The following is a 22590-nucleotide window of genomic DNA, read 5'->3' as shown; positions in this document are numbered from 1 at the left end:
CACTGGTTGTTTGGATATAATGAAAAATCATTTTATGCATTCACCTGGCCTCATTAGTGGATGGAGCTAGTTACCAAAGAAGCCTATTCCTAAAAGAACAACATGAGCCCTCAGTGGGGCTATAACTGTCCTCCTCTGGACTGAGGCAGTAACTAACAAAGCATTTTTCAGAAGGGCTTACTATCTTATATTCTCCAAACCTGCATAGCTTTGCATTGTCATCTGGTCCAGGTTACATTACAGCAGCGAATCTTCCAACAGACCCTAAACCTTGCTGATCTGTTCCACCTAAGCCAGGATGGAAGGAAAACAAACAGGTACATTTACATCTATTTGTCTGTATATGTCTGAATAAATTCTCATCACTGCTTTCCTAAACTATACATATACACACAGTTTTTTAATATCAAGAACCTAGGCCATACAGCAGAATTGTATCCATAAGACACGTTATGTTGTCACCACTAATGCCATTTGTTTAGAAATGACCACAACTGGATACCTATAGTATTAAAGCTTATGTACAGTCTGCAGTTTGTTGGTACATAGTTAAGGCACATAGGAGACAGTTTTTGAAGTTCATGTTAAATAAAAAACTATTGTAAATGTCATATGTGAACTTACCTCCTGCAGAGCCTACCCTATATAAAACATGTAGAGAATGTAATTTCTTGCAAGGATAGATTCTTCAGAAACATTAGTATTTTAAAATAGTGTTCCAGAAAAAGGACTGATAACAGCCATGTTTTAACTTTAAAGTATTAGGTTTTAAAGACAAAGAAAATGCGCGTAATAGTTTACATTAGCCACTTATGCAAATATACTTACTTCCTCATTTGCCAGTGGCAGACAAAGACAGTCCAACTGAAAAGAGGCTTAGCAATACAGAATTTCACAATATTTTTCCCATATTTTACAATAACAAACTTTCTCATTTCAACTACAAATGGACAGCAGAGCAAAAAATACCACCTTCTTTTTGCCTTAATTCCCTACGCCAATGCTTGAGTAACTTCAGCATTCCTAGTGTCCTCTGGTTGACTCCCTTTGTAGTGTTTCACATATTTCTCACTAAGCTATGAACTAGAAAAGAGCACTGTGAAATTTTAGCATTGTAACTCTCTCCAAGGAACTGTGTATGCCATCTTGGAAACTTTCTTTCTGGGAATTTAAGGAATGGTACCTCAATGTATGCTACCACTGACGCATGCCAAATGTTGTATTGACGTGACATGGCTCTAGGCAGCCTGGTCTAGTGTTTGGTGACCCTGCTTATGGTTGGGGGGTTGAAAGTAGGCCATCTTTGAGGTCCTTTTCAACCCAAACCATTCTGTAATTCATTGTGTGAACATATTCTTTGCTTTTTGAGTTACCTCTACTCTAGGAACAGGGAGACAAGTGAGTGGTGACAGCAGTACTATGAGTAACAGCAGTGAATACATCTTCTTGAATAAGTCATGTCTGAAAGACAAAACTTCTAGCGGGGGTACACAAAGAAAATGGCTATGCATTGTTTTTAAGCATTATTTCAAGTCACTCCTGGAACTTTTTCTAATAGAATCAGATTAGCTTACTACTTCATCACTGAGTACTTCAAACAGGGCTCATAATAGGACTCTATAGGATTAACCCAAATGCTTCACACCTAGATTATGTGCATATGGACATGCTAGAACACTAGCAAGTATTTGGAAGAACAGGTATAAGAAACAAACTAGCATCAGTATACAGACTCAGGGACAAATCTACCATCCTTCTTGTGTTGAGTATTTCGACTGGATCCACATTAACAAACATAGTCCATACCCAACAAAGGAGCTCTCAGGAGCCTGTTGTCTGCTATTACAACTTACGACAGAATCCACTTATTTACTTATGCAGAAAATCAAAACTGATTTTGTTGTGTTCACATAAATGCATTTCAGAAACAATAAGGTACTAGAATCTCCTTTATTATTTTAAAAACAGTTTTATTCTGTATATTTAGAAATGTGTAATTTTAATAACTGCAGAGAAAAAAAATCAGCCACACCTGAATAGCTAATAACTCATTAACAGAATGCAGTGGTATATTATCTAAACAGTAGTAGTGCCGATGTGCCGTAATAAATTGTCTATTAGTAAAAAAATACATTTCAGGGCACATAGTACAGCATCCTTATGACAAATTACAGTAGGGATACTTTTCAAGATTTTAATCAAAGTAGAGAATTCCGACTTATACTCTTTAAATGCAGCACTTAAAAAGGTAACAACTTTGTGCATTTTCTAAAAAACGTCCTTGTTTGTATATTGTAGAAATGCTGCTTTATTGCTGCAGATGTCAAAGTTCAAGGCTCAAAAGGTATGAGAATACAAAGATATCCTTAAGAAACTTCGTTTGTTTTTATATATATTTATATATATAAAAAGGTAAAGCTTATAAAAGTTAATTTACAAACCAAGAACAAAAGTGGTATGCACGCATTATATACAAGCGTTCTATAACATCTATAAATTTTCAAATGCATAGCAGAAAACATACCATCATTTTCCTCTGGTTCTCTTCTGGCTGATGAACACAAACAGTACTCATTCTCTAAACCAAATTCACAATTATTTTTTTTGTTCCTCTCTCTCTCTCCAGCCTCTCATGATATATTATCTAGGTAAGCACAAAAGCCATACAAACTTAATACAGAGAACTATGAGATCTAAGACTATTAAAAACATGAGGGTAAGGCATCCCTGCTGGTTAATAGGTTTGTAATAACGTGGTTAATTTACAAATCCACAGAGGCAACTGAACCATAGTCATCCCACATGCTTTTCCCCCTCCCCCCTGTTCTCATGACAATGTTTTCCACATAGAGCAATTAAGTAGATGTGTTCGTTTTAGCCTCTCAGCAGAGAGAAACATCTAAACTGTGCTACCCAAAGTTGATTGCCATTTCATTGGACACATACACCAAAAGTCATTTAAAAACCAGAGACCAAAATGTAGTCTTGTGAATTAGAAAATACATAGTATTAAAAATGTAGGCCAGATTCTGTGGTTTTGCCAGTGGAGTATGAACCAAATTCAGTTCCTCTGAATGTAATCCCATTGGTACTTTCAGCTTTTAAACAATGAAATACTAGTAGTGTCCTTTAAAACAACAACAAAAAATTAACACAAAATAACAACCAACAAACCAAAGCATACAGAACCTGCAAAAACCCTACCTTGTTCCCACAGTACACTCCCTGCTTGCGGCATGTATCGTGACCATGGTTCAAAGAGTGTACTTGCTAAACCATTGTTAGTTAAAGCAAGATGCTTAAACACTAAGATCCGTTATCACTTATAGAACAGTTAATACTTGATAGAGTGGTTCAGTTTATATGTAAGGTCCATCTCAGTTTCACATTATTTACTTGAGTCAGCTAACTTAATATTTAGAAGTGGTCAATTAGGACTGAGACACAGTTTGCTCCAACAAGATAGTTTGGATCTCCAGGAAGAGACTTGTTCTGCCAGGTTTTGGGGTCACCTGTGGGAGGAAAACACAATGCTGGTGTTTAGTATCTGCTGTCAAACAGTGTACAACTTGACACAACCAAGCTTTTGGATAGGAACTTCTAGGTTCTGAATCAACATGTCTTTTTTTTTTCTTTAAACCTGCAGCTGGCACATTATTAACAAAACCTTTCAACTCATTTGCCTACAATAGAGGATAGATCAGTTGTGCTACACAGATGGTATGATATTCTGGAAATGTTAAATACAAGTCAGGCAGCTCCGCAGCACCAACACAGTGCATTTCATTTCAGAAGCGTTTACAGCGAATGAAGCATTCACTGGCTCTTAACTAAGCTGCCGGAGAAAGTAGGAGATATTAAAAGCAACTATGGTTAGGATGCATTTGAAGTCTCTGGAAAAATTCCGAGCACAAACAAGTCAAAGCAGAAGCAATGTTTTAACTAAGCACCAGAACATTGGTAGATTTGCCTTTCTATTATGAAAATTATTGTAGATGGAATCAAAATCATTATTTTGCAGCTACAGTCAGTAAGTTATAACTGTATAACAGTTATAACAAAATAACAGTAAGTTATTTGGAAGTCTGAAGTACCGACATTCTGAAAATATTCCAGTTTGCTGGTACAAACTTAATTTTTTTTTCCTTACAACAGAACATATCAACTCATGGTCAAAGTTCCTGTGTAATATTCTTTTACAAGCAAGCGTCACCAGACGCCATCTCAGCAGACAAAGGTTAAATTCCATCTGTATATTCAGTCATCTCCTTTGACTAGAGACTGTTTTTCTTTTAATCTAGAGCCATTTCTAAAAGATACTGCTGTAGAAAAAGCATTATCATCCCACTACAGTAAAAGAGAGAAAAAAATGCTAAGTACTTTCCTACACCTGACATTAAATGGCTCAAAGCAGCTCCTTCTAGAGAAATATGCAACACACGAAGAGCCCTGTCACGATGGGCTGCATACACCACAGACTTCTGCACTGAATGAGTGATGTCACTCCACAGTTTTCTTCAACTCATGAAAACAAAATGAAGTACACAATGCGCTGAGTGATGGCAACATCTGATGTAGGGACAAAGAAGTACGAGTGGCATGTGTTCACTTAGAGAATACAAACAAGTTTACTTCTGCCAGCCAAAATGACTTATTTCAGTTAAGAAGCTTAATGCTGGAGGGTTTTTCATTTTATAGATGCAGGAAGTTCCACTTAGTCTCAAAACTCACAAGACTGATTATGTTAGTAGAAAGGCAAAGCAGGATTGTAGGAGGACCAGGCCCTACTCTCGCCCACAAGACACAAGAGCGGACTTTCTCCAGCCTTTCCTCTGAAATACACAGTAAGGATTAGAGTGCAGCCAGTGCAACATCTACCTGTTGAAAATGTTTGTCCCATAATTACAGAAGTCTACTTTGAAACAATTATCTTTCACTATTTTGTACTGCATTAAAATAGGTGTGGCCATAAAAACTTTATTTTGTTTTTAATACGAAAATCTTAAAAGTGTTTGAAGGTGTTTACCAGTAAATAGCATATGAGGCTTAAGTGTAGCAGAAAGGATGTTAAGTGCGAATGAATGTCATTTTTAGGACAGAACATGGATACATTCAGAAAAGATGAGGCAGAGCAGACGACTGGAAAGAGGAAAACCCCAGAATTCTATTAACTGTTAACATAAAGCCACCTGAAAAATCAGAGTCCCATAAGCAACTATTTTAAAAAGAGAGAAAACAATAATTTATTTAAGACACAGTATGGTCTACTTACATATCATAAGACAGAATTGCCTAATTTTAAAGTTTGTCTCAAAAGAGCAATGTTATGATATACATCCCATTTCAGATTAACAGAATGTGGTGTAATATTTACAATACAGAAAGTGTTAGTGTTTAATATACACGCTCTTGCTCCCACACATGCGCGCACGCACACACACCACTTTGGGAAGGGAGAAAAATGTCTCAGATTCAGTTACTGTTTAGATCTTTTGAATTCTCTCCCTTCACTTCAAGTAAGTTCATGAACAGGTGCTATTAGTTACAAAAGTATTGTGTCATTTTCATATGTAGTTCTACCTTTCAGGACCTTATCATTTATGCATCTGTGTTTTAACACTGCCATATACACACACTGTTAAATAGATGCATGCAATCCATGCATATAGTAGCTTATAAAAACAACTAAAAATTATTGCCTTTAATACCTCTAAGTTATTGAATCACCATCAAGGAGATTGATGCTTGACATTTTCAAAGCATCAGTGCTTTGGTGTTGACAGTGATAGATACATTAGCGACAGAAGATATGCATACATGGTGGCTTAAATGCTGCATACAGAAGTACATTGTTCAGTCATTGCTTAGATCACATGTACACGTGAATGGCTTATATCTTCCACCATAGTTTTTGAAGGTAGCTGAATAAAACCTTAAGACTTATTCCCCCAAAATGTGCAAACTTTTTCTTTTTGGTTTGTTTTTGTTATTTTTTTTTTTAATCTTTATGTTTCTGTAACTTCACAGCCACGTCATGAAATTGCTTGAAATGCTTCAAGTTTGCCCAGAATTCTCATTGACAATTTCAGCCAATACATTTTCCCCCTGTTCCCAGAAAGTCACAGTGAGGTAAAATGAACAGGTAAATAGAATTGCAACCTAGTTGCAACTTTTACTATCAACCAGAAACTTCTGGGTAAAAGGCGGTAGAGGAAAAATAGGCAGAAGGAAGCAAGAAAAGTCTTGTGGAAAATCCAGCTACATTAAAATGAATTGTAAATGCTTTTACGGAAACACTACAGTTTTCTTAAATGACCCAATTGTTAGCATCAACTTGCACACATGGAAACAGTTAACAAGCGTTAAATCATGATTTAAGAGCATGCAGATTGTTAAGATTTGCCAGAGTCCTATATGGTTAATTAAGCAACAGACAAACACCAGTTATGTTACAAAGGCCAATCAGAGGTACATAATCATTTCCTCTCAATTTTAGTGCGATTATCATTTCAAGTGTATTCAGCTGTAGCAGTCCTCAAGAAAAGACAGAATAGAAAAATACGATTATATTTAAGAGACTAAATATATTACTCTGTTTTTCTGCTGTCAATCATGGCTTTAGCTATGAATTTGCACCATGAATAAATGTAAGAAAGACATTTGTAATGAAAGTGAAATGAGAGAGTTTGACACAAATACAATGATCAAGTTTCTTTATATTACACATCACCTTTAGCCAAATTAACTTAAATTATACGATAGCACCCAAAAGCCCCAAAAGGACAGAGGGAGGACAGCATACCCGACGAGGAGTCAGAGGATTTTAGAGCAAAAGACCAACCATCAGGGGTCATAGACGCACAGTGTGGCAGGCGCAGCTCCACTGGCTTCAGGAATTTTAGTCCGTGAGGCCCACACATTACCAAGGGGCTAAGAAGTGTTTCACCTACAGTTAGGAGGAAAAAAAATGTTAACCGTGGTTCTAGAAACAGGTTCAGATTATTAAAAATTACATTGCAAAGATAGTCAACTCAGTTTTAGAGAAAAAAAAAAACAACACACGTTTTGAACTGTCAATAAAGTACAGAACTTCACAAAATCATTCCCCTAGACAAGAAATGTCTTCCCCAAGGGTACACTTCACAACCTCAAAATCTACAACAAAAATCCCATCCCCATATTAGAAGCAGCCTTGTTCATACTTCTGCTGTGGCTGGTGGCATTCAACCTGCATGAATTCATGGCACACCAGGCTGAATCCGGCCTCCTGCAGCTCAAGAGCTTATGACTTCTTATCCTAACAGAAGGCAGAACTTACAAGTGTGTACGTCTAGTTTTAGCTTAAAATTCCCACTGGAACCATAAGATTATTCAGTTGAGGAATACATTATGTTTGACTTGTACTCTGCAGTTACTCTCAATCTTTGTAAGTAATATCTGTATAAGTAATGCTTTAATTACAGAGTTAAATTTCTGGTTTCTTGACTTGAGGAAACTGTTAAGTCAGAAGTTGTGTGAATGTTGAAGTAATGATATGAAAGAGACTACTAGGAAAAAAAAACACGACACGCTACTCAACTTGCATTAATAAGGTATAGACAGGAATATACTATCATAGGCAATCAGAACTTTCAAAGATCCTTGAAAAAGGAATTTAGAACCATATTTTAGTGAACTTGATAAAAAGCTTTAAAACTACACTCAACTCTACAAATACTCAAGTTATGATTCAGAGCTTCTATCTTGGTTGAAATTTCTAATACTGGGCTGAATATTTTTCCTTTTAACTCTTGTTTCTGATATGTATGTTCTGCACCTCCCAACAGAAATAAATAAAAGACACTGGAAGCATATGAATGTGCTTTTATAGCTCATTTTGCTGCTGTTAGAAAATAGTAATATTAAGTAATAGCACAACACACAGTACCAGCTCTTACCTTTCTCTTTGTCCAAAGGTGGAAGTATACTGTTGTCTCTGCAGACTTTAAAATATATTTCTTGCTCTATTCCCTCTGGAATGGCTCCTTGTGGAATAATAATACTAACTCCAGTCTCTATGGAGCTCAATACACCACCATTGCTGTTGAATACACCTCTTGCTGTGGCTACAACAGTGTGTCCGTCTTCCTCCTCCTCATCCTCTAGTGCTGAAGGGCTGAATATAAAACAAAGATGAAGCCCAGCCAGTTTTATCACTGTCTTCTTCCCTTTACTTTGCTAGTTCACAGACTAATGCTAGTTAGCAAGCTCTGATTTCAGGACATGCTAACTGTGTCTAACACTCGATTACTTGGGACACCTAAGACACATGCAGCAAGGTCTGCCATGAGAAAAGAATATCTGCACTAGAATAAAACAAAAGCCGATGTACATAAACTCTGAACATGTTTAGAAAATAGGGTGAGAATTTGGATAACTTGAATGTTATGTTTTCATGTGTGCACATCCAAAATTTTACTCAAACAGCCTGTTCCTTGTTCCATGTTTCAACTTAGTGAAAACCAAATGTATTGAACATCCAAAGATTTCTTATTCTTCTCAAAATTCCCTTATGATTTTAATACCATTAACAAGTAAAAATGCTTATTATTCTATCCCAACTCAACCTTTCATTTCAAGCTTTAATGAGGAAGAAACTTCACAGCTGCAAGACACGCACTGAAAACAAAACCCTTAAAAAAGTTACACATTTCCAGATTGTAAAGGTACAAATAAAACGATACCGAATGGTTAGCTTGAATAGGTTTTGATTTCTAAGAGAATTCCACTATTCTATTAGATTTCTGAGTTACGGAAAAAGCAAGCAAGATTAAGTATGATTTATTCATTACTAACTTTAACATCATAATAATAGAACACTATTCTGAAAAATATTAATGAAAGTAATTGAGTAAGTCAGCACAGTTTAGAGTGCTATCATTTGCTGGTGACACAATTCTTATAGCTTAAGTACATTGGGAAAATAAGTGCTTAAAACAACTTCCATTATTTGGTCTCACAGAAAAGAAAATCAAATGATGCTGATGGAGCAACTTTCACTTTTTATGACTACTTTTGAAATATCTTTTAAACATAGTATGAACTTTCTTTCTCTAAGCACATAGAGAAAATACAATTTGTTGTGACAGCTACTCTTACGAATGAAGTTTATCTTTCAGAAACAAATAAGAATAAATCAATTATTTATATTATGAGAAACAAAATTAAAGCCATGTCATTTTGTAGCGATGTTGCAAAAAGACATCATGATGCTGGACATAGGCTAAGAATCTGAGCACTCCAGCACTCTTGCACAATTGAAGAATCACAGTACCAATCTTTAAGCTACCTTTGCTTATGAACTGCCATCAACAGAAGATGGAAGCGCAGCAAAAGTAAGGTATATGGTTTCACAGATTAACTCCTACAGACATACTACTGGAGACAAAAAAACCCAAGCAGCTTACCTTACAGGAATGGCTTTAGGCACAGCATTTACATTATTTGGTTGATATTTAGGCTTGTCGACCTGTACAGAATAGGTGTCCATTCCACTGTCAAACTCAGGAGGCTGTGATGAGCTGTGTGCTTTCAAAATTGGTTGAGGAGAATTTGGAGATTTTGATGGCAACTCTGGTTTATGTTGAGCTTCGTTTGGCAAGAGATTATGGTTGAATTTAGGACTTTCAAACTTGCGCTCAAAGGGCCTTGCAGCACTTGTGTAAGGTTTTGTTGTAAAACGGTTGTAAGAAGGAGTGACTGTTTTCTGAACCTGTTCAGTTCCATTAACAGGACCTTTGTCAGGGAAGCTTTTCTGAGGATAAAAAGTGGACTGCACAGTGTCCTCTCTAGAGGATCTGAAAATTGCTGGCTTATTCTGAGGTGGAGGAGGGTCAGACACAGAGTTAACTGCAATACAAATAAAAACACCAACATTGAAGAAAAATTATCACAATTTCTAGTCACACAGGCACGTTTAGTCCACTTTTGTGCTATATAGAATACATATTTATACATTCAGCTCATCTGTTCTATTACACTTTTAAAAAAAAAAAATCAAAATGCTCTATTGTTTCAACAAATAATGACATGTTAGGCACGATGGTATAAGTGTGCAATAGGGAGGTTAGACTAATCTGTACCTTGAAAAATTGAAAACAGGTATTACAATATCATTACACACCTGCAAAGAACAGCAAAATTCATCTGGACTGGGCACTCCTCTGAAGAATGTCAAAAAGACAACTCCTGTTTTCAGAAACCTACAACTATTGCTCATGCCTAAAGAATTCTCACCCAAAAGCATAAGGAAAATCTAAATTGTAAAAGTTTTATTTAATCTTTTCTGATACCACTCAATTTTGGAACAAAAAAAATTGTAGTGATTAACAATACCTGGCAGTTAAAGCCTCAGATAAGATCCTGAATTGTTTCTCAAAACTCAACCTCAACTTAGTAAGAACTATTAATAATTACTTAAAATATCAGTTAAAGAGAAACAGAGCTACCAGCTTACATATGCTGAAGCATTCACAAAAGAAGGTGATGTATTGTACCTGTATCACATGAGCAGGTTAGTGTTCTAATTGCTCACCTTCAGAAAGTGCAGGCTTGTGATGTGCTGGGAGAGACAGGACGGGACTATTAATTGACTGAGGTTGTGTATACTGTACTGAAGGAGCAGGAGGAGGAGTTGTAACTTGAGGGATTGGCTCATAGCGCTTGTCACCAACAGATCTATCCATTGATTCAGCATCAGTTGGCTTCCCCCTGTTGAAATGAATGGAAAAAAGAAAGACTGTTTTGTGTCCTCAGGTCTCTGAGCTTCTGCTGTATTTTTCTCCTATAATCACTCGATTTCCATCTTTTTCCTATAATCATCAAAGCACTTTGTCTTAAATATCTTTCCTCTAGTTTAGAAACATTCATTAATAAGCACAAGATATTTCAAGACAACATTGAATCTTAATAAGATTAGTAACACAAACCAAGGCAAACAAAAGGCAGATGACATTTCAGGTGTATTTGTACAATAACCTACAGAGCTTCATTTTTCAATTTTATTTCGGGATATTTTCAATAAGTATTTTCCAGTTTAGCACATCTTCAATATAAGAATATAAATCCTCAAGGGGTTGATGGGTTGTTTTTGGTAAGCATAGATAGCCAAAAGGAAGATGAGTTTTAGTAAAACTTTTCTAAATACACCCAGTCTTTGAACAATGCCATCTTAATTAGAAATGCAATCAGCTTAAGCTTCACTAGCTTTATGTGCATACTGTAAACAATTTTAAAAATCTCATTTTTAAAAAATATTTCTTGTTTACGCTAGAAATATTCCTCAAAAAAGCTTATTTTGGAAAATGATTAATTTTACAAATCCCTGCAATTTTGGGCTTCAATAGATAGTAATAACTTGCAGAATTCACGTATTTGAAATTTAAAGTGCACATAATGCCTGTGATGAAATGTAACAGTGAGAGTACACCTGAAAACATCCTCACATCAACAAGTCTTACCACTTGATGTTCCTTTTCAAGTAGTCATAGCTAGTGTAAGAGCCAAGAAATCTAGGTGATGGCAAAGCAAACAGCAATAGAAGAATGAAAGAAAAATAGTCATTCTATCTTAAGCATATTATTTCTACATGCTTTACATTACTCCTCGCAGTTCTCATATGACAAGGTTGTTTCAGCAAAAGCTATTTTTAGCTGTGGTGTTGGCAATGCTTTTACCAAATGCATAAGTACAACAAGGCCCTACAGTTAACGTGAGATTCTGTCAGTGAATCAGGTAGCCATGTTTCAAATCAACAGGTAACAGAAGTAAGAATGAGACTGTGCAAAGCCATTTGTTAAGATCTGTATAAACGAAGAGTTAGTCAACATACTGAAAACACAAACACTAAATCCAAAATTCTAACAGTCTCTCGCTTATGGGCCAGTTTTCATTCATCTTTCTTCAGTCTTAACACAGAACATTTCTGGTTTTGTACCACAGATCATACGAACATTCCTTCAGCACAGCACATATTTCATTGGCTCTACCAGCTTGCCCAATAGCAGAGCCCATACTCTGAAATGCTTCTGATTGCGTTCAACCATTGTATGTTAAAACAACTGTTTATGTATAACTAGAGGAGAGACTGGGAGAGTCACAAGCATACCAGCAAATTTCTCTCCTTTTTAACATATAACTTAAAAGCATGTTAAACAATATCTAGATTAGAACAGCTTTCCATCATGACTTCACTTTCTGTACACTCATGATAGCTAATAATTTTAGACAGCCACTGTCTTAATGCTTTGGAGGACAATCTCATGAAATAAAGAAAAGGGCTGATCAGATTTTGGCAGTCTGCTTGATGACCATGTGAACACAATGCTCAGTGACAACACCTGTATGAATTTGTCAGCGTTCGTCAAGGTTGCAAAAAAAGATCATGTGGAGACATTGTATAAAGCTTCTGTTGTCGCTGAAACTACACAAAGCCATTTATCCTACAGCAGAAGTTATGGCTGCACATTTGCTCACCAAGGTCTCCATTCCAGGTGGACAGGAGCTCCTTCCTATGCAAACTGCCCACCTGAAATTACTGCTTCCCAAAGAGGGCAATCATCCAGCAGAGGGAGAAAAGCAACAGACAAGCAACTCCCCACCTTCAGGAAATGCTTGCCAGCTGAGGAATTCAAAGAAAAAATGGAAGGGCTGTACATTTTGACAGAGAGAGTGTAAGAGCCGTCACTAACAACACAAAGTCAGTCAGTTACGTATGATACGAAGCACAACTTGGTTACACACTCCTCGACTACGGGTCAGCCAAAATCCTAACTGCATTGCTCAGAATTCCCTTGCAATGAAATCAGTGCACAACAAAACACCTCCTTACAACTTGTAGGTGTATAAATGAAGTTCCTATAATTAAAATGCTCTGCTGCTTCCTATTTCACATTTCTTACAAAACCATCATTTTTAATTAGATATGAAGCAGAAATGAACTATTAGAACAAACCAGTGTGCTGCAGCCTATAAATCTCAGTGTGGAGAGAAAATCTGGCAAAGCGTACCATGGATGTGCAGTGTACCAGGCTGAACAATATAGGAACAAATCCACTACTCAGCCACAGGGGCAGTACTCTCAAAGTGCTCCAACCAGAGCCTCCAGAAATGCACCCACTTACAAGTTCTGCTATCTTGAAACAGGAGAAACTATCCCTTATTCTACAGTTACTGACAACTGTAACATGCTTACAATAATTACTCTTACAAAGCAGCTTTATTGATGGCACACTTTCCCTAAATGAAGTGCATAAAATCAGAAGAGTAAACAAAACTTGTACACACGTAACATTAAATATATACTTTCACAATATTTACTTAACAGCAAAGAATTTTACTTAACTTAATGTTTAACATACCTGAAACTGAAAAAGTCATAGATGTTGTTCCTAAGAAAATTAAATCTGTCTTCAGTATCCACAATACAGTATGTGGATTGAACATTATTTGCATTACAAAGGAACAAGCAACTGTATAACTCAGAGCTCCTTCATTGCCATTCAAATTCAGTCCTGTGTTTTTGTTTGTTTTGGGAAGAATTCACTGACAGAGTTACCACATAAACAGACTAGGAAAAAAATGAATAATGAGGAGGCAAGACGGTATAAATGGGAAACTGGCTAAAGGGAAAAGTCCTGAGGACAAATTCTTTCTCCAGTCAGCAACAGTTCTGTGTCTCCGAACAAGCACTCTGTATTATGTGCCTCTGGAGGCCATTCTGTCAAGCTGAGTAGTTTTCTCATCTATTTCCACTTACTACCATTAGTATTTCAATCCTTTGCCTCTTTGTACTGGACTGCCCTGGGTACATTTTCTTTCCCATGCCCTCCTATTTCTGTTACAGATTACATTCTTCCTTAAAAGAAAAATTCTACACAATTTTGTCCCCTGACACATGAAACTGCATCACACTTAAAAACAGTATCGATTTATTTCTCTGCGGCATTTAGATGTTACTTTTCTCTAAGTGTGAGCCTTCAAATCTCTGACTCACAAAAAAACTACCACTGAGCAGCCAAAAAATAGAAATATGACAGTCAGGGGTGGTAGGTAGAAGTACGGAACCATTTACCTCAACAATTAGCTTTTCTGCAGCAAACAGATTAACAGTTAATGTTTATTGCTCCTGCTCTGCCATGTTTTACTACAATGCAGGGAGTAAACAGAGAATTTTACATTTGTTAAGGAAATCTACAATCTTTACAGTTATTTGCTGAGAGCTCACAGGATTCCAACCTGTAATCGCTGCATTTACAATGGCAGCATAGTCTGGTGCTTACAGATCAAAACAAACTATTTATAACTAACTGTTTTGAGAGGTGAAAACAATTCTGAGAGCTACTGTGATGCACTGAAAGGCCAACCGAGCCTTTTTGGCCTCCCTGTGTCATCCAGAAAGCAAGACATTAATGCTCCCATCTTTCTGTCAGATGACGCATGACATGCTTGACAGAAAATCAGAACTGCTTGCAGATTAATATATGCATTAAACCCTGAGCGTACAAGAAAGTAAAATAAGAAATCTCATTAGATTACTGTGTGAAGATTTCTTGATTACAATCAAACTAGCATTCCTTTAAAACCAACCAAGACTTTTGGAAAGATTCCCAAGTTTTCAGATCCCAGTGAAAAACATTCTAGGTGATGGACCACCTTACAGAAATAGGTAGGGGATTCAGGAGCCCCAACTCCAATCCTTTAAGACAAGCACTAGAACACAGCGTATTGAGTCCACAAAACAGCCTGAACACACAGTCACAGTTTAAAACACAAGTATTAATTAGCAGGCTAATTTATTATTTTACTACAAAAACCTCATTTACACTAAGCTTTCCACTAGACCTGAATATTAATAATACAGATTTCAAGTAGGAATGCAACCAAAGCCTTCAAAAGTCACCTGACTTGCAGCCTTCATTAATCAAACCAAGATAGCTTTCCACATGGACAGCTACAAAAACCTTATTTTGGTTTGAAAAAGACCTAAATAACTGTAGAAAATAGAAAACCTGCTGAAATACTCCCCAAGACAGCCAGTCCTCTACCTGAGCAAAATTTGTACTATGAACTTTCACATAACTTCCGTATCAAAATGTCCCAAGCCAAGGAAGTAGAACAATAAAGGAAGCAGATGTTTCCATCAACAGATTAAATTCTGGCATCAACAAAATTCCCCAAAGGCTCACTTTCCTAAGGTCAAACACAGCTTGTGTACAAGCAGATCTGAGGAATAAAAGCTTGCAATAAGCTAAAACCTCTGCTTTGAACAATATTTAAGAACTAATTATAGAAATACTTCAAGTCACATTAAAAAGTGGTAAGCAAGAAAAGTAGCATATTAAAGGTCCTGAAACCTACAAAAACTAATCACATCATTTACAAAAAACATGCAGACTGACACCATATGTATACAGAGAAATGAACTTTATGAACACAAAGTATCAGTTAGATACCATGAACTCTTGAGACTGACTCTGTTTGCATGGAAAGATTTCATTTTTAACCCTATACACTTCTCCCCTTCATTCAAATATAAAAAGAAAATAAATCTCCACAACTTACTTAGAATAACTGGAGAAGTTCAGCTGATTTTGTGAATGTATTGGTTTGGTGGAGTCAGAATGATGGCTGGCAGGAACCTGCGCTGAAGGCTTATTTTCAAAATTCCTGCGATCAAAGTATGAGAGCTGCTTTCGATAATACTCTTCATCTTCTTCAGGATCATAATGATTTGAACGCACGATATCTTCAGGTGGCTTCACTTGAGGTCTCTGTGGTTCTGGGGCCCTAAACAAGAATAATAATACACAGTTGCCTTGCACAGTTTTAACAAGGACAATTACAGGAATTAAAATTCTGTTTCCTAACCTGACTAGTAATAAATCAACTAAAATAATTCTTAGAACGGCATGCAATACCACTAATTTATGTAGTCTTGAGATGTGACAGCTGTGACATAGCACGAAGAAAACTCTTCTTTCACTTACACTTCGCTTTCAAATTGTCCCAAATATACCCAGCATCTCCAACTTACCTTCTTCCTAATTAAAAATTATTTGCTTAAAAACACCCCAAAAAGTCATTTTGTATCCCTGTTCCCTTCACTAATCACATCTGTCAACTCTCTTTACTTCTTGATTTACTACTGACATAAATTACACTCACAGCACCCTCCCAACTCTGCAGCTTCTTGTTTAAACCACTACAATGTGCTGTCTGAATACTCTAATCTTGTAGTGAAAGCTAAGTTTAATTATCAGTTGTGCATCTACCTGTAAGTTGTTTTGTCATGTTCATACTGGCTTTGAGAAGTTGGTTTTGGACCACTCATGGCTGGGAGCGTAGGCTTCGGTGCTAGTTCTGGAGGCTGTAAAGAGAAGCACAGCACATTTTCTAACATCTGGAAATATGCAGCATGTTAGAGTAAGAAAACTAACACAGCCCTCCCTTTCTATTACTTCAGAATAAAACATCATGAAAGACTAGAAACAATGAAAGAGGCAGTCAACACTGCAAGATCCTTAATAGTTTTCAATTTCAGCTTTTCAAACAAACTGCAGTTAGGTTGCTAAAAGGCTTCTCCACAAATAGCGATCTCTTTCCAAGACAGTGTTTTTTGTTTTATTTTTTAACCAGCAACTGAATCTCATCAGTGAAACACAAGAATTTTTAAGCAAATTAAAAACATACAAAACTTAAATGACTTACTTTGACAACTGATGTGTCACTGGGGTCCTTCATTTTTTCCAGAGATGGTGATCTTCTTCGTTCAAATATCTTAACTCTACTTCTCACAGACTGTGGTTTCATGGCTGGATCCTCCTCTTCCTCTGCTAGAGATGGTGGTGTAGGCAGTGGTTTACTGTTGGAAGGCAAAACTTCTGGTTTTGTTTGTGAAGAAGCAGGAGGAGGAAGAGAAACACTTGAAGTGCTATGAGAAGGCTCAAACTGTCCAGCTTTTGCATTGTAAGCTTGAGGAGGACCTTGCTCATAGCCCCTCATATGTGGATCGAAGTACTGCTTGGGTTCAGGAGATCGAGATATGGCTGACTGGTATGGCTGAGCTTCTTGTTTATATCTACCATGTGCATGTGTGTCATAGCCAACAGGATGCTGATCTTCATACCGCACTTGTGGTAAGCTGAAGTTTTTGGGTGCATGCTCATAGCGAGGTCGACCATCATAGCTCATTGGAGGAGGTTCCTCAAATCGGGGTTGTGCTGGATAATAGCTGCGTTCTGTGCTCTCTTCTGTATTTTGCCTGGAATCAAGATCTCGAGGAGGCTGGCCTTCGTAAGCTGTTCTTGGTTGATTGTAGGGCTGTTTTTCATCGTAATATGACCAGTGCTCCTCATACGGAGGCACACGATCTTCATAATGTAGTCGAGGGTCATACCCACGAGAAAATTGATCTACGTAGTTTGTAGAATCATACCTGTACGTTGACTGTTCATACTCCCTACTTGGTTGTTTTTCTGCATACTGAGTCTGGGATTCATAGATCAGATTTGGGTCTCTTTCCTGCCTCTGTACTGGGTGATTAACAGCTGGCTGTTTTAAGACATAGCTTTGTCTGGATGCTTCTTCACTAACGTATGGATCCTTTCTGTATACCTGTTAAATAGAGAGGTGTTTCAATTTATTTAACATGAAGAGTAACTAGAGCAAAGTTCTATTCAAAATTAGCTTAAGTTTTCATATTGGCTTTGATTTTGTTTAGAAGTACAGTAATTTGATGCAGTTGTCCGCAATCACAGGAAGCTGAACTTGATGATTCAAAGATTCATTGCAGTTACAAGTTTGAATAAAGACATACACACAGATTAAAACTGAAAGCCAAAGGTAACAGCCTCCCATTTGACTTCTGTTTGTGGAGTTGTGTTGCTTTCTCTCTGCTATTTTTTTTTTTAGTCAGGGGAAGGATGAGACAGGTTTGCTTGGAAAGTAAAGAGATTTGTACAAAAACTGACTTCAAACGTTGCTGGGGAAGCATTTAAAATTACCCAATAAATCAGATTTATCTTCACAATCAACAGGTAAATATATATATAAAAATGTCTTCTGTCATTTTAAAGAACGAACAGACTTTCCATCAACAAGATGAAAGAACAGATTTTCCATTAACAAACAGCAGAGCACTGACAAGCTGGAAAGGTCACACGTAAAGTAAAATCAAAATCCAGAATGCAGCCTTTATATAAAATGCCATCTTTTTGATAAGTGGAAAGTATATAGTTCGAAGCCATGCACACAAAATGTTAGATGATGCTTAGCAATTTAGATGCACTGTGTTTTGTAACCTGCATGATCTCGTAGAGGGGAAAAAAACAAAAACAAAACAGAAGAATTCTCCAAATAATGGCAAAGAAAAATATAATCATGTGCTAGCTTGATGCATAGCAGGAAATCAGCGCAACAGTGCAGCACAGGTACCTTTGCTGGATCTATATGCGGCGGTAAGGATGATGGCTCTTGATCTCTTAGCACTACATGAGCTCCCTCAGTACTTGATGTTCTTAAGGGGCCCGCTTGTGGTTGATAAGAGTTGTAAGGAGCAGCAGTAGGCTCCTCTAGTCTGACATTAGTTAGGTTTACATTAGCATTTACTGCAGAGGTTGATGAGGTTGCAGGGTTTGATTCAGGCGACGGGGAAAGGTAAGGGACTGCAGGTGATGCTTCTGCTTTCTGTGAAGTGTTTAAAATATTTTAAATACACTGCTATCGAATCACTGTATGACTTTTTGATTTATATAAAAGTAACTTAAATTGATGCTTTGATCAACTCAGCTACATGCAGAATGAAATGTACTGAAAGTATCATGCACTACCACTTATGTTGAACGCTTAGGAAAAAAAATAAAAACATTAAACCAAAGTAGAATGGTACTTTAATCCTCCTATCTGAAACACTAACATGGGTAGTGCAAGCTGATTCTCCAACTCACTGCAACACATTACTGCTTTTCACATATTATGGTACACACGTAACACTTGTAAGTAGACTATAAAGATAAATTTCTTTTTCAAGTGAAATTGCTACCTGAACTAAATGCACAGTGGTCAGTTTATAAAATATGTTCTTACCGGCTGAGAGGCAGGTGTTTTAAATCCTGAAGAATCTATTCTAAGATTTGGCTGTGGCTGAGCTTGAGATGCATAACTACTGTAAGTTTGAGTTTCATGATGCATTCCAGAAGAATCCTCTCTAACAGGTTCAGAAGAACGTGTAATAGCAGATTCAGGAGGAGTTCCAACCTCATCGTTCAGAGTTTCATCCAATTCTTGATCAGTATAAGCACCACCTTCTGTATCTGTGTCTTCATAGTCAGATGTATGTCTGCTGTCTGTACTGTACATAGAATATTCACTACCAGGAGCTGAGAGGTAAGAAAGGCGGTCATCATGTAAATCAAGGTCATCACTTGTAGCACCATCTGCCTGTGTCAAATAAAATTAAAGAGTACAAATTTATTGAAATATCTTTCAAAGTATGCTTCCCTTCTTGCAACATAAGGCTAATACATATTTTCAGTGATGTGAATAAATGTAATGTAACATGTAATGTAACATCTATCTTGCTCTGATCCACAACAGAAAGTGCAGTTCTTTAAGGTGCTAGTAATGCTCAAAATCCAGCAGCACACTACCAGGTTAGAATTCCACAATTCTGAATATCGCAGGGGAGGAGAAATTAGGTTTCAATTGGAGATGTTAATCTTATATTTAAGAGCCTTTTCTGCAGTCTAGCTCTTTATATCGGTGCACAAAGGAGTCAGATGACTGCCGCTGCAAGGAATGGGACAGTACACAGCATCCATTGAAATCATACTGTTGGTCATGAAAAGCTATACTTAAAAGCACTGTCTTCATACTGGAATCACTAGTTTGGAGGTTGATCTAAGAAGGTGAAATGAGTTCTGTGCAAGCAAAAATAAATAGCTCAAATATTAAGAAAAATGTAATGATAATAGACTCATTGTTTGCTTACTTGAAGTTGTCATTCCTCTTGATATTAGTTCCTCAATAGAATGGATCTAACATACATAGTAAAACACGTTGCTTCAGAAGACAACTGGAGTTTTAGCAGGGACAAGGATTCTAACTTTCATATTTTGTATTTATGTTCTCAAAATTGAGAGAAGGCAAAAATCAGAACGTGAAGATATTGCTTGCTTTTAATATAAAAAACAGCAATTCCAAGAATAATCCCAGCCTCTAGCACTGACACAGCAGAGCATAATGATGTGTGAAGCTTTGTGTGAGTACTGGATGCTTTTTCATGCAAAAAAAAAAAATATATCCTTCAGTAAGAGGTGTCAACAGGCAAATGCTCCCACTGTTACTGCGCTGCTACATGCAAAAGGACAAGCATGCACTCCTTATTAACAGAGTAACCGCACTCATACAATGACAAATCAGTTTAAAGTAGTTCATACAATCACAAAGCATTACGATTTTAGATCTTCAAATGATCATTAAAATCATAATGAGGAAAAAAGGAAAACAGGTTCAATTCCAGAAGTATATACACATAACGGCAACATCAACAACCTGGTAAACTCATACATGTTTGTCACTTCCTCTCTCAACCAACCATACAAATATTTCTTACCTTTCCTTCAGAAACCCACACCAGTTGGTTCTGTTGTTGCTGAATTGCTTCTTTTAGAGCTCCATACCATCCTTCATTCATTGAATTCAAGTTAATGGTAGCTAGAAGTACAGCAGATTAGTTTGACTTTCTTATTCTGTAGATTGCTGAGAATAATCTGTACCACCAGTACTAAAATCAATCTAAATTGTAGGACTTAAGTACTAATTTGAATATCAATATTCAAAGCAATCCTAAAGCCTGATGTGGTTTGGTTTTGTAAAGAGTTAAAAGTAAAGTGAAGCTTTATTTAGTCAGAGTAAAGTTTCTTTGTACATCCTCCTCTTACTGATTCCACAACTGAATATAACTGACATCTTGCAGAGCCACCAGATTTTTTTGTAATGTCGTTTTCATGTTTCAAATAACTTTTATGCAGTTGTGGGCATAAACAATGAACACACCAAGGAACTGTTAGTATTTGAATGGAGGAGCCCCAATAAGTACACAACTACTTGACTGTATTTGTAGAAGCACACACATTTGTTCTGTCAGCTTCCCAGTCTTGGTGTTATAAGCAAGCCTGTGTGAACTAGGATAGGAGAATAAGGCAAGCAACCAGTCGGTAGGCATTAGGTCATAGTAAGAGCAGGAAAAAATGTCATGGAAGAAAAAGCCTGATAAACAGCTAATGTAAAACAAGCTAAGAGATGCATCTGCTCTCCTTTAAAGGAAGAGAAGCAAGAGAAAAAAATCCAGAGGAAAAAGGAACCAATCACAGAGAAAAAGCCATGAATATACAAAAAAAACATATCTAGTACAATTACATTCACTATTAATTGTAAAGGCATTGTATCCATAAGTTCATTAATCACTGCATACTGTAATTCTCAATATCGGCTTAATTTCAAGAAGAAAAATTGCCATCCAGTCACCCAGCACTAAGACCAAATGTAGGTAGCAATTTTTACAAAATAGAACAAAAAGCCTCCTGTTTAAGTTCGGAGACAAATTACTCATCACGCTTCTGCTCTCTCAATTATCATGGATTAATTAGTATTGCTTTTTAATTGCTTACTTGTAAAGAGGTGGTGATTATTTTTGCGTAGCTTGTGAGCTCTTTCATATAGCTTCCTGGCACTTTTTCGTGATTCTGGGCACAGCCTCATTCTCATGGTCTTCACACCCTGCTTAGAATCAGGGTTCAGGAACACTACAATAGGATACCACTGTGCATAATTCAGACGGTCCACTGCATTAGGAGTGACATCTAATAAAGCGTGTTTGTCCTGTTATGATAAAAAGAGCAGATAAACGAAAGTGAAGCACTCAGTAAGACTTTTTTCTACAAATTTCTTTTGTATTACCTTTACAGAGGTTATAATACAAAGTACTGATTTAAATTCTTTTCTGTGGGAACAACCAGACTAACTCAAGCACTAGGCTACATGGGCACATTTCAGTTATGCAGTTAGTTCTACAATTATTTTAATTTATATTTTTAATGTTTAGCTCCCTGCCAAAAAATCCTAGCTCCCTGAAGTAAGAAGTATCTCCAAAAAAACATTCAACTAAAAAAATATGCAGACTTCTGACTGTAACAAAGAAGACAGAGTCAAACATAAGGCCTTGTGTCTCCTTACACACCACTCACTTTCCCCTTCAAAAAAAAATCTCTGCATGCAAGAACTTCAACAGCTTTCAACCACTGCAAGAGTTACCAAGTGGCTACCACTGCATATCAAATACACCGTACACAGTAACCCTACTTTGCTGCTAAAACAGCTCCTGTTTCACAATCAGAAAGGTTTGCAGCTGGTTTTTAAGTTATAAACCAATAGGAGAGGAGTGAAGCCTCAAATTATGAGCTAAGATCAGAGGTTCTCATGATATAAGGGAAGTGAGAATGAAAGACTCTTCCCTTTACCTTCTGCAGAAATTTTTGCAATTACTTATTTGTA

The 22590-nt window shown here is 36.8% G+C and overlaps 1 protein-coding gene across 13 annotated transcripts in view; it reads right to left on the bottom strand.

The window, feature by feature from the left end:
- Window positions 1-1933: 1933 nt before the first annotated feature.
- TJP1 (tight junction protein 1) overlaps window positions 1934-22590 on the bottom strand; it is a 153975-nt gene continuing 133318 nt past the window's right edge. For 3 of the 13 annotated variants that reach the window (XM_072345182.1, XM_072345192.1, XM_072345190.1), the window contains 13 exons: window positions 21708-21918; window positions 20651-20751; window positions 19123-19476; window positions 18472-18723; window positions 16747-17652; window positions 16311-16405; window positions 15601-15825; window positions 11499-11549; window positions 10574-10749; window positions 9447-9888; window positions 7938-8155; window positions 6803-6946; window positions 1934-3512 (listed from right to left, as the gene is read on the bottom strand). In XM_072345182.1, coding sequence (XP_072201283.1) covers window positions 3418-3512; window positions 6803-6946; window positions 7938-8155; window positions 9447-9888; window positions 10574-10749; window positions 11499-11549; window positions 15601-15825; window positions 16311-16405; window positions 16747-17652; window positions 18472-18723; window positions 19123-19476; window positions 20651-20751; window positions 21708-21918 — 3270 coding nt within the window. In that variant the 3' untranslated portion in view covers window positions 1934-3417. The remainder of the gene's footprint in view (window positions 3513-6802; window positions 6947-7937; window positions 8156-9446; window positions 9889-10573; window positions 10750-11498; window positions 11550-15600; window positions 15826-16310; window positions 16406-16746; window positions 17653-18471; window positions 18724-19122; window positions 19477-20650; window positions 20752-21707; window positions 21919-22590) is intronic. The other 10 variants (XM_072345185.1, XM_072345193.1, XM_072345191.1 and 7 more) reach the window with 8 other exon arrangements.

Source organism: Excalfactoria chinensis, chromosome 10 (assembly GCF_039878825.1).
Source record: "Excalfactoria chinensis isolate bCotChi1 chromosome 10, bCotChi1.hap2, whole genome shotgun sequence".
Lineage (NCBI taxonomy): Eukaryota > Metazoa > Chordata > Aves > Galliformes > Phasianidae > Excalfactoria > Excalfactoria chinensis.
Note: the sequence above shows the minus strand (reverse complement) of the source record. Positions and strands in the feature narration are given on the sequence as shown.